Below are 13,436 nucleotides of genomic sequence, written 5' to 3'. Positions count from 1 at the left end.
TCTACGCTGGTAATACGATATTGGATAGATCTGTTGGGTTTCTGGGAACAGGAAACAGGAGTGAATGAGGTCTGTGTGCTCACCAGACTCTGCAGTCAGTGCAGCGACAGTGTGGCTCCATGGTCCGGATCCTATGGAGTTGTAGGCCTGTATCTGAACCTGGTACTGAGTGAAGGGGTTGAGGCCCTCTACGGTGGTCTCACTGGTCCCCCCTTCTCTCTCCACATCCTCTGTCCTGTCCTCCCCCTGGCCGTCAGTCCTCCACACACGCAACCGGTATCCCACAGTCTCGGGACTGCTGTTGAACTCTGTCTCAGGAAGAGGCTGGAGGGCAAACAAAGTGAAAGTGGAGGGTTAAAAGATTAAAGAGAGTTAGGGTTAGAAGTCTGAGTTGCAATTCAGGGGAGCAGTTCGATCCCACCCCCTGCAGTCAACATGTCGAAGGGTCCTTGGGCAAGGTACTGAACCCCAAATTGTTCCCGTAGGGATGGATACAATAATGAAGTGTACTGTATGGGGCATTCTACCGAATTAGTACAAAGTACGGTCTAACAACAAGAACAAATATTTAACAAAAAAATTAAGTATTCAGACATAGATATTTACTATTATGGTCTATTTAAACACAAGGCATTACATGATATAGTGATGAGCTTAATATATACAAAAACATCATTTATAGGGTATTTTTCCATCTACATTTCAATTTCTGTAAATAACACTTAAAACATTTTATTTTATTTTGTTGAATGGTGTATTTAGAAGATCTTTATGATTACATTCAAACAGAAGTTGGAATATTTAGATTTATTGTGGGTTTAATTTTTTAATAAAAAAACTATATTCAAAAAATCATGTCCCCAGTTTTCATGTCACTACCGAAACACAAGGGGTTTTAGTCCAATGGCTGAGCCTGGTTTTTAGCCACACCCCTGTATTTTTGATAAGGCAGTGACACTGCATCCCTGTCCCTCATGGCTGAATGGCAAGTAGCTATATCCCATACTTTTGATATCAATCTGTTCTAAAATCTGAAAATCAGCGTGTAACCTTAAGAATTGTCTCTACCGAACACATATTATCTTCAATTAAGTAAACTTTTTCAGGATTTTATGCAAAGTATTATGTTTCTATGTATGTAAACCTCTTCAATAACGTGTATGCTAGCCATGTAGTTGCTAGCATTCTTTAGTTATGCTCAATTTTAGCTAGAATCGGCACTATCGAAACAGTCACTACCGAAACATATGGTTATGTTTCGGTAATTGACATGATTGTTTTGGAAGTGACACAATGGAAAGTAAATCCCATAGTTTTGAAATAAATGTGTTTTAAAGTCTGAAAATCAGTGTGTTACTTTAAAGGTCTCTTATTATACTATTGTTAGGCATATATTATAGGTTTCAGATATAAAAAACATGTCTATGAAGTGTTTTGCTCAAAATACCAAACAGATCACCCATTCTAGCCTCATTCCCCTCTATTTCAGCCTGTTACTAAAGTGCTGATTCTGGGTCAGTAGCTTGAAACATTCACACTTCAACATAAGGCATGTTATGAGTTAAGATTAAGCAATAAGGTTGAGGGAATGTGATACAACATTGAGAGCAAAATACTGTGGTCACTACCAAAACACTGGAGGTTTTTTAAACAATTAAGTATATTGACTTATCAACTAAAATGATATGATACCAATTGGTTTAATGTATGTTCAATTCCAACAATCATCAACTCTGGAATCGATATGATCAGTATCATGCATTTTACAAAGAAAGTTTGCATTATGATTTTTATGAATTGTATAAATTGAAATTTGATTACAAATTAAATTGCATTGATTTAATTGTGAAAACACTCAAGAAATATTTGTTAAAATACTATTTAGAGAAGGGAAGGTAAAACAATCTTAACACGTTGATATAATACTTTTTTACTGCAGTGTATGTACTATGTTTCGGTAGTGACCATTTTTGGTAGAGGAAGAACATTCCAATACAGTCTGAAAAATACGATATGAAAATGTCTCTATACATTTTTCAAATGTATTTGTTCATGGAAGTCATTCCTGTAGATTATATCACCATAATGGAGGACTAAAGGAAATTCTGCCTCAGTTATATTTTACAAACACTTAAAAGAAGATGAACCTTTATTAATCTCCCTAGGGGGACATTCAGTTTTTGCAGATAAAAGGGTAGTTGGATATGTTCTTGTAAAAAATCTGAGTTTTTGCCATTTGATGGTGTATCACTATAAAGCAACTTTAAAGGGGTTGCAAAGTTACGTTTTTAGAGTTAAGTTTGCAAACTCAAACTCATATTAGCTGCTTAAAGATACGGCAATTTTCATGATTATTTTCAAGAGAGACGTCTTGAAATATTGTGTTCCTTGTTCCACAATGGCTTAATAAATGAGTGCCAGTGTGCCGATCCTGAACTGTGCAAGTATCTTATAATGTGTCAGCACTTTGCCACCCTGTGCTGTCACTGAGCTCGGTGAATTTAATTAATTTAGACTCTGATTGATGGAAGAAGAACGAACCATATAGAGGAAGAGCTGAAAGGAAGATTGAACGAGAAACCAATTTGAGGAAAAGTGTGATTAATAAAATGATAATTTGGTGAACACATAGCACCTTGTTGCTCAATGAATAAACGTGACACAGTTCCCTTCTATCACCCACATGGACTGATACCCTTAGTTTGTTTCTGAGAAATGCAATGAACATGGAGAAAACACATATATTTGGAAACACAAAGTCATAATACAAAACACACACAACAACTGAAACACAATAATCACATCCATTAAATACTGTATGCATCAATACTTGCACACATTGAGATGCAAAAAGAGACAGTGTTCAGAGAGACAGGGAGTCAAAGATAAACTCTCTAACAAAGCCTTGGTGCAGAGTTTGTTTATAGGTCTAACAGGACTATGCCTCGAGTATAAAGCATTTCAATTGTTGGAGTCAGCACCACCTGGTTCCACCAGAGCAACACTTGCCAGTGAAAAAAGCAGGGCCAAGAACAAAATAGGTAAATGTGAATTAACCAAAGCTTTATTAACTTGTCAAAAAAAATCACCTATTGTAACAAGCTGATTTGGAAAATATCTTTTTAAGGACCTTTAAACATTAGAATACACTCTTAAAGTCACTATGTGTACAACACTACGAACTTTGGTACCCTGCAGCCTCAAAATAAGACCCAAAATAGAGTTGGGTCCTGACGATATAAGTGGAATATATATTTATTTCATTCTCCACAATGTGATCCGAGACACCCAAACACACACACTCACAAGTGAGAAGGCATTACGTAGCGCTAAAGAATATGGTTATTTATGTGACATGTCTAACTTTAAAGTACTTCCTAAAAACCTTTTACTGTCTTCTCCCCTTTAACATCCCATCTTCTGATCTTTCGCTCTCTGTCATCCTCTTTTACTTCCATCCAATCTAATTTCCTGTCACCCTGCCTCCTTCTCTTGTTCGTACTTTTTCTCTGTCACCTTTCCCCCTCTTCTCTGCCTGTTGTTAAATATCATGTGCTTATGCGTCATACTGTAGGCTCATGATCAGTGTTCAGAAGTTTAGTTTGTTCACAGCAGGTTTTTCCATACACGTTTTAAGCAAACATTTTTACAGTGGTAGCTCTCTGCTGCGCTGCGGATAACACTTTAAATACCCCAGTGATTTAGCTCAGCTTAGCATTTAGGAGCCATAATACAGAATGTCACATTAGCTTTATTACCCTTAATATGCAGCTTAGAATAATAGCCTTAGCTAAAACCATTGTGATAGTTCCATTACAGCAGAAAATCTAGCATAGCTCAGGCTGAGCGCAAACATGTAGGTAAAATCCCATTAGCATTCTGCACAGGTAGCCCATAGCGCCTCAGTGTCTGTGTCTGATTTGACAGGCTCTTTTTCTCATTCCAACCCTTAAATGGAAAATACTCTGCTCTCCATTTATGTTATAATAGAAGATGGGATGGGGGAGGGAAAGAGAGAGGGAGGGAAAGAGAGAGGGACAAACAGCAAGGAAAAGGAGCGCAAAAGAAAAGACAGTAAGGAGAAAATTACATTGCAGTTTGTGCTGCTAGCAGTCAGAGCGCTGAATGGAAAATGTGACAGATTAGCATTAGCACTGATAACAAGGAGAAACACTGATTATAGGCTGTCAGCCACTCAAACTGCTCAGCCCTGCTGCTGGTGAGTGCACATGCACCTGCATATGTACACATGCACTGATATACAAAAGTTGGCCATTCACACATATATGCAGAGCAAAGAAACACAAAGGAAATATCCAGCAGTCAAATTAGCACTATTTGAATGATTACAAAAAGGTAGAGAGAGATTGAAGTGCTTTCAGGGGAAAGTGTGTATCTGCTCTTGTGTGTGCCTCAGTACCTTCCAGTTGAAGCGCAGACTGGTCTGTGTGGCAGACAGTAGGGTGAGGTTAGATGGGTGTGAGTCAGGGGCATCTTGGAGGGTCTGAATCAGCCTGGAGGGGGCACTCATGTTACTGGAGCCGACAATGTTCGCCTGCCGCATCCTGAACCTGGAGAACGGAGAGCTGGAGGTTAAAGGGGAACTCCACGGAATCTACACAGGAAGTTCAGTTCATTTGTCATTTGTAGTACTACTCAGCCTGAGCAAATGGTTGTATGATGTATGTTGCTGCACCCAAGGGTGTGCTCCAAAGTTTGAACAAATGATTGATGATGAATTATCTTGGGGACTTTTTAACTCCTGTATGTCAAATTGTTGATAATAGAGATGATATTGAGCTGCCTTTTGGGTGAAATAGGAGTATGCAATATTCATTTGGTGAAGTACGGTATCATATAGGTCTCCAGTTGGACATTGGGGTTAGGTTCTTTTTTAAAGGTGAGCGGTTGGTGTAATATTTTTGATTGATTACCCTGCGTTACTGTAGAAGCAGTAACTTTATTCACAGTTTCCAAGGTTTTGTGCTCAATATCACAGAACTGCAACACAACCAGACTTCACAGTACTAGAAAATAAAATATTATATAAATGATTTTAGTAAGGGCGTTTGTTATATGTGTTATTTATTTAACAATTAAAACATATTTTACTAGATAGCATCCTTCAGCTGGAATTCTCCATCAGAGGATTTCTGAAAAGACCACTGGCATTTCATAAGATGTCTGAGGATGCCAAACATTCAGTCAGAAAAAGACACACACACACACACACACACACACACACACACACACACACACACACACACACACACACACACACACACACACACACACACACACACACACACACACACACACACACACACACACACACACACACACACACACACACACACACACACACACACACACACACGCAGGCAGAACCAAGTGTCTTTTTTTGCATACATTTAAAGCTTCTATTGAGGTTTTCGAATGAAGCTCCAATCTCTGTGGTCATTTGCTATGACGTCATCATCCTCAAATATATATTTTTAAATCCACAAACTAAATTCTTAATTTGAGTAAATGATTCATTGGGTTGAATGAGTAATTTTGTTTTTAAACTTTAATGAATATAACTTAAGAGTGAGCTTCCCTTTTTGTGCAACCAACAGTAGGGCAAGATGTTTTTTGGTTGTAATGAAATAGATGCAGCCATTTGGTTTGATTTATATTAACATCCTAATGCTCTGGAGTTATTGGAAATGTTTGGATCACATGACTTGGAAACAATCTTTCACCACTGGAACCGGGAGTAAAAGGATATTCAAATGGCATCGTAGAAATCCAATGTTAATGGCACAGGTACACATTTGAAGCTTCTTCCTGTTCGGTAAAACCACAAGGGAGTGTGTGTGTGTGTGTGTGTGTGTGTGTGTGTGTGTGTGTGTGTGTGTGTGTGTGTGTGTGTGTGTGTGTGTGTGTGTGTGTGTGTGTGTGTGTGTGTGAGTGTTCAAACATGTGGGTGTTCAGAGTGCGTGACAGAGACTACATCTATGAGTTCTGGAGATTGAGAGCACTTCTTAAGGCGGGGGTTTGAAACACAGACCAGTGCATCACTTCATCTAATGTCCCAATGGTGTCGCCTGTGACAACATAATCCCTGTGAGTGTACAACATGTGCACACACACACATTGCGATCCCATTACAGATGAAGGCAGCGATACAGAGAGCAAGAGGCAGAGAGAAACTGAAACATACAGAAAATAAATTGATTGATTTAAAAAAAAAAAGGGAGAGAAGAGGAGGAAGTGTTACTGCTGTTCAGTGACGATGGATCACGTTTATAAACTCCAGGCTCCCCACGGCCCGTGAGCAGGGATTAAAGTCACTCTTCCTTTCCCTTGTCTCTTCTCCCCTTTAATGCTCTCTGCTGCCCTTCCCACCTTCTCATCACCTTGCTTTTCCCCTGCCCTCATCCTTCTCCCCCCCGCTCCTTCCCTCTAGCTCAGGCATCCTCAAAGTCCGGACTCCGGTCCGGATCCGGACCGAACCACAACTGTCTCTGGACTCTGAGCAAATTATACTTTTCATATGTGTTATCTGCGAGACATCGCCACAACGCAACGAGTCAAAATGTTCCGCTATGTCCAACAACAAACAGTGCTCTGCATGTCCGACTGTTCCACTGTCTGTGTGTGTCTGTCAACGCATTGGTCCAATCACATTCAGCATCCCGTCAGCGTTTTTTCCCCCCACCAACAGTCTGCGAATCAGAGGCACAGTAGGGCGGGTCTTCGCGGAATGCGGGTGGGAAAAATGCGTGTGTTTTAAAAAGTCAGAACGAGAGTTAACAGCTCATCTAGTTGCATCTGTACTGTAGCTAGTAGCCTAGTTTCACCTACTGGGGTGGCATGGGGCCTTGCCACCCCAGCTGCCACCCCAGTTGGCAGCTTTGTTTTGAAAGAAAAGTTGTGGCTCATCGGACATTTATGAGAGAAAGTCTCTAATGTCCGAGTACAAGTGAATGCAGCACAAGACGCACGCCTTGTAACCCCTCCCCCGGCCCTGGCGCGAGCGTGGAAATATGATAGGCGGCGATTTCATTAGAACGGTACGGCGCAAAACGAGAAGCATTCGGACCCAAGTACTGAAGGAATGAGGTATTTGAGGTCTACAATGAGAGACTGTCAGGTTGGCTGTACTCAGCATTGAATCAAAACGCACTAAAGCTGTTGATCTTAATCAGTTTGTGAGGCGTTTTGCTGAACAAGATGGTAATCGCCGCATTCAGCTGTAATAGACATGTCAACTTGATGCTCTGCTCACGTATGAGCATACAAAACTGTTAAGATGATGACCTTACGTGTGTAAATATATGTTTTTCTTTGTGGGGGTCTGCCCCCAAAAAACAGTTTTAAGTCCTGAGAAAGTCAAATAAGACGGTGTTTAAAACTACACTGCCCAGCCAAAAAAAAGTAACCACTTTGATTGAACTAGGCCAGTAGGTAAGGACTTTCCACTGGATCATAACTGAAGTATAAAAGAATGCATGACTGAAGTGATGGAGACCATGTTTGAAGGCAAACAAAAAGAGGAAATAACAGGTCAAGCAAATCCCCCTCTCAGATTCCACAGCAACCAGAAGAACAGAAACACTGGCTGGTGATTTGATTCACCAGCTTTGTGATGGAATACAAAATGCACAGTGCATTTCCTTAGCGGTGGATGAGTCCACTGACATCACTGACAATGCTCAGTTGCTGGTCTTTGTGAGTTTTTATGATGAGGCAAAGGGGAAGTTTGTTGAAGATGTGTTGGGCCTGACGAACCTCAGTGGACACACAAGGGGGCAAGACATTTATAAAGCAATAATGGGAATGCTGAATGAAAGAGGGTGCGGCTGCCTTTATTCATAACTGTGCAGCTCTTACACTGCGACTCTGAGGGATCAAACACAGACACAATAACAATGAAAATGCTGCATACAGATTATTTTTGTTTTTGCAACCTCGTGTTAAGAATCTTGTTATAATTTTTTAAAAGTTTGAATGACCGTAATAAACGGACCTTTGTCTTATTGAAAAACTTTTTTTGGACCTTTAAGATTTGTATTTGAGTACCCCTGCTCTAGCTAGTTGCAGGAGGGTAATAAGGATCTGCATGCAGCAGCTGTGAAGGTGCTGACAAACAGAAAAGTCTCAGATGGAACTGCCTCTCCGTGTGTCTGTGTGATTTATCTAACTTCACCTGAGTCTTGCAATACTGCAGAAACTGGCGGAGAGTGAGATGTGTGTGAGTGAGTTTGTGCGGGTGTGTGTGTGTTTGCAAGTGGAAGCATTTGACTGTGTCCTTGTATATGTGTGTGTGTGTGTGTGTGTGTGTGTGTGTGTGTGTGTGTGTGTGTGTGTTTGTTGCTAACCTGTACTTGGTGTATGGAGAGAGGTCTGGAATCTCCACACTGTCCGCATCAGGCTGGTTGTCTTTCTGGTAGACAACAGTCCATATGTCCTCCTTTCTATCGTCCTTAACAACCTGTTCAAAAAGGATATTGTATGTTATAAGAAAAGGTGGTGCAGTAATGACGTATTTTTGAAGACAGCCCGAAATGTAAGAAGAAAAAAGGTCCCGCACCAGAAAAACGTCTTGATATTGTTAATTATGCTTTTTAAGTCACGTGACTTTTAACCATATATAGAAGCTTCGGACATTAAGGAGAGGGAAAATACTGTATGTCGTATTGTAAAGGTGAACATTTGTTAAGCATGTGTTAACCACAGCTCTTATTTCAGGCATCTGACCACAAACACGTGTGAATGCTGTTGGACTTCGAATCAGGGGGTAGCAAGTTTGAGTCCCACTGCAGTCAGCATCAAGACACTTCACCCCAAATTGCTCCTGTGGGGATTGTCCACAGTACTGAATGTACAGTATGTAAGTCGCTTTGGATAAAAGCGTCTAACAAATGACATGTAATGTAATGTAATGAAGACCATTGACTGAAAAAAAAGGGAACTGGAAGTGGTAACATTTTAACTAATTTATCCGTTTAAGGACTTAACATTTCCAGCCAAGTTTTACAAAAAGTGCAGAAACACTAACAAGGGGACACACACCTGGCCTTCTACGATCCATTGCGATATGCCAGTCTTGCCATCAGAACCAGGGCGAAACCGGAGTGTTGCTGTGCGAGGGCTGATGTTGGAGATGACTAAGTTAGATGGGGAACCAGGAAGCTCTGCAGACAGAAAACAAACAGAATACTGCTTTATTCAAAGCTACAAGATTAAGATTCAACTTATTGTCGTTACGTAGTACAGGTACTACTTAACGAAATGGTTTCTCTGCATTTGACCCATCCTAGTGTTAGGAGCAGTGGGCTGTAGGAAACGGTGCCTTGCTCAGGGACACCTCGGTAGCACTTGGTCTTTCCGGGACTTGAACTGGTGACCTTCTAGTTGCCAAGCCAAGTCCCTATGGACTTCGCCACCACCGCCAGCAAATAACAAAGAACTACATATAGTTGTGCTATCATGCAGCTAGTACTTGGAGGTCACTTTTCTCCATATGTATTAAGCATGTTATGTATTCTTACAGGTAAGTACAATACCATTTATGGACAAAAACCAGCAGGATTTAGCACTTATAATACTGTTATTTGTGATGTGTGAATATTTGACTGCTTCATTTTGAAATAAAAAGGTTTTGTTCAAGCAGAGAAGGACTGCAGCATCACAGCATGGCACACTCTTTCAAACGGACCAATCAAAAGCAATGAAGAAGACAAATAATGTTTTATAACGACAGTTCAATGTAGGGATAAAAATAGGTACATTGCCAAAACTCATAAAAAATAAAACTGCAACATGGCTCATCAGTAAAACACCTGCAATAAAAATTGGTAACCTAATGAGAAAAGTCCAGTCGCCATTAATGACTCAAATATAAAGGCTTTAAGTTAGAATGAGCCAAGAAAATGCTTCCAGTCCTTTTTAAAAATGTCTATGGGCTCTTGCTTGGCCATGAAAAGGAAAATAAGAGATTTGTTACACAGAGGAAAAATGTTAATTTTACTTAAGTACGGCCACTTATGCCACAGCTGAATAGCTCTCTTGGTCAAAGCAATTTAATTCATATTTCCAAGGTCAACAATACAATACAGAGAGATAAATCTGAACACCAGAGGAGGCGAGACGTGAATGAAATGCACAGTTCACTAAAATACATCTAAGGCTGTAAATGTTTTGAGTATGCAGCAGGGCTCATACATATGGGTTCATTATTCCTATTCCAACATTGTTCCATCTCCGTGGCAATAGTGAGTGAAAGCTAGGAACCGTGCAAAGTGGCTGACAAGTGATGGCAGCCTGAATGACATAACCACTCTGGAGAGAAAAGAGAAGCTAAAAACATGTGAGCGTTTGGCTTAGAAACCCCCTCAATCCAGAATGTTTTGTCCATTTCAAGGTGCATCTGGTTGACTGACTGAAAAAGTTGTTCCAAACCCAATACATCTAAAGTATAAAAACATGTCCACACAAAGCTGACAAAATATTATTTTTTATCTTCCAGTTCCCATCCTCCCACAAAGAAATGTTATTAAAATGCAGAAAACATCAACTTATTTCTTTCTAAGATAATTACGACAGCGGCTCTTCTTCCTCTGCAGGCTGAGGAGGTTCAACATGGACTCCAGGATACTCTGCAATTCTACAGGTGCACCATAGAGAGTATCCCGACTGGCTGCATCGCGGCGTGGTACGGCAGCTGCACCGCCCTCAACCGTAAGGCTTTACAGAGGGTGGTGAAAACTGCACAGAACATCACCAGGACGGAGCTGCCATCCATGGAGGACCTTTACTCCCAGCGGCTCAGGAAGAAATCCCTCAGGATTATAAAAGACCCCCATCACCCCAGCCACAAACTGTTCAGTCTGCTGTCGTCTGGCAGGCGCTACCGCAGTATCCGGACTAATACCACCAGACTCACACAGGCAATAAGACTGTTAAACACCTGAACTGTTGAAACTAAATCTGTTAAACACCTGAACAGTTGAAATAACATCCCTAATATTCATCTGGCTGCTACTTAAAAATGATTGAAAGATTATTTATCTATTTACCTATATATCCTATTTCAATAAGTTGCGTACAGTATAGACTCTTATTGCACTATTTCCAACTATTTTTCTTTTTGTATTACCATTTACTATTTACTTGCACTATATCTTTTTTTATCTGTGTTTTGTGTTGCTCTGTTGGAGAAGCCTGTGACACAAGATTTTCATGGGCACAACTACACTGTAGCTATGTTCGTATGACTAAATAAAGAACCTTGAACGTTACAAATCAATAAATAGAAGAAAATAATTGTAAATGGAGTTATTAAACTGAATGTACAAAGAAAACGATGGTAGTATTATTGGTGCAGTTTGTCCCTTTGCATGTGCTGCTAAACATCATTGCCTGAACGTTTGAATACTTTCTTTTGTCACATTCACGCTGAGAGCTGCCCTCAATTTGGTCAACAACAAGCAGCCCGGAGGACTTTTATTATTCTAAATTATTTCCCCACGGTGGTGAGTTTTTCTTTTATTGTAAACTGGAATAAATCAAAGTAGAATAATAATACGTTTTGTATGCACACTTCAACCAGAACTAAATATTCCAATAAAAGGTTTACAACTCCACCTTTCAAATGCCACACACAATTTACAGCTGGCTCTGAATGGACTTCCTCCCTGACTGCATCGGTCAGGCAGGCAGCACGTTGGACGACTGAGTGTGGGCTTGAATCCTGTTTTTCTTTTGAAATGATGTCCAAACAAAAGAAAAACATGACTCCAAGTTTCTGTTAATGAGATTTGCATAATCAAGCATCATCACACTCCACTTTGCTCTAAATTGTCTCACTCATCACAAGCCTGAGCACTTCAGACCCTCTCTCCAGCCACTCCTCTCCACTGTGTTGGTTGACACTTTGTATCCCTTCATGTTGTAAGTGCGGCTGTAATCCATCCCGCTGCAGCATCACAAGCATCACATTTGCTGAACATGGCAGAATAAAGATGTAAAGCCAGTGTTTTCAATCAAAGGTTGTTTGTTGTAATGCGCCACAACAATGGAGGCCTCAGATAGATTATATAGAATCTTTGATTTCTTTGTATATTAAAAAGAATACATAACATGACTCTGTTATTATGGAAACCATTGAATATGTATTCCGGATAGAAAGAGGAACATGTGAGCAACAAACGACAAATGATAGCTTTCAGCCACTATTGCTCTGAAAGTGCATGCAGCAAACTTGTAAAGGGTTATAATGTGGACATGTTGATATCAGCTGCCTCGCTCAGATGAATGACAAAACTCTCTCTCTCCATGAATTCATGAATAAATAAACAAGACAAGGATCTATGCTGGGTAGATCTCTCTCTTTCTCTCTCTCTTCTCTTTCTTTAGTTCTTTTTCCTAATATCCAGTCCTCCGTCTTTCCTTCAGTCTTTTGCTTTCATGAATTAATGAATAACTTCAGAATCTAAGAAATGTCTGTATCCATCTTGCTTTCACTTTTTCTGCTTTTATTCATAAATTAGTCATCAGAAAATGTTAGGACAAAGATTCAGCCGTACGAGCAAAGTTGTTCTTTCCTTTTCCTCCTCTTCCTCTCAGTCACTTTCTGAGGGACTAGGTTCTTGTGTTCTTGGGATATGCGTTTTCCTCTGTTCTTTCCTTGCTGTGTTTCTCTATCTACCCTTCTTCTTCAGCCGTGCTCTTTGATTGTCTCTCGCCCTTTCTCTCCCATCTCTGCATTCACTCCACATTGCCATTTGCAGTTAATCAGCACTAATAATAATGATCGTAACTTGGCCTAAGTCCAATCGTGCAAACTCATCATGAACAAAAGCATGGCGTGCACATGGAGTACACACATTACACCGCACACCAACACGCTCTCAGATAAGCTGTAAATGACTAACTTAGATGTGACAGTGCATGTGAAAGCGTGTGTTGCTTGTGTGGGTGATGATTCATGGATGCACAATAACAGCCACTTATCTGCCTGAGGAAATACAATGGCATTGAGTGAGATAATAACTCATATTTACTCTGCTACACGAACACAAGAGAGAATCAGAGGGAGTGTTTATTGTACCTGGTGGGACTCCAGTGGAGATGGTGGAGGGTGTGACCACGCCCCGTCCTGCGGCAGTGAGCGCGGCCACCTGGAGTGTGTACAGTGTGGTGGAGGTGAGGCCAGTCAGCTGATGCTGCAGGGTGGAGTTTGAGAGTGTGCGTTCCACCCGACCCGACTCTACGCCTGGCACTTCCCACCACAACACGTAGCCTGCAGGGTGTAGAGCACACACTGGGTTAATAAAGGTGAACATAGACATGAGCGGACATGTGTGCACACAAACACACACACACACACAGTATAATGAGAGGTTCAGAGCCAAAGGAGGAAGAGAGGGAGGGAAGGGTTACTACAG

The 13,436-nt window shown here is 40.7% G+C and overlaps 1 protein-coding gene across 1 annotated transcript in view; it reads right to left on the bottom strand.

Annotated features, from left to right (window-relative positions):
- LOC307016549 (protein sidekick-1-like) overlaps positions 1-13,436 on the bottom strand; it is an 80,005-nt gene that overhangs the window by 41,344 nt on the left and 25,225 nt on the right. Inside the window, exons 7-11 of the mRNA XM_079645675.1 lie at positions 13,100-13,291; positions 9,061-9,182; positions 8,367-8,479; positions 4,421-4,571; positions 84-324 (exon numbers count right to left, since the gene is read on the bottom strand). Coding sequence (XP_079501801.1) covers positions 84-324; positions 4,421-4,571; positions 8,367-8,479; positions 9,061-9,182; positions 13,100-13,291 — 819 coding nt within the window. The remainder of the gene's footprint in view (positions 1-83; positions 325-4,420; positions 4,572-8,366; positions 8,480-9,060; positions 9,183-13,099; positions 13,292-13,436) is intronic.

Source organism: Notothenia rossii (genome assembly GCF_949606895.1).
Source record: "Notothenia rossii genome assembly, chromosome: 1".
Lineage (NCBI taxonomy): Eukaryota > Metazoa > Chordata > Actinopteri > Perciformes > Nototheniidae > Notothenia > Notothenia rossii.
This window is presented reverse-complemented; position numbering and strand designations above follow the sequence as displayed.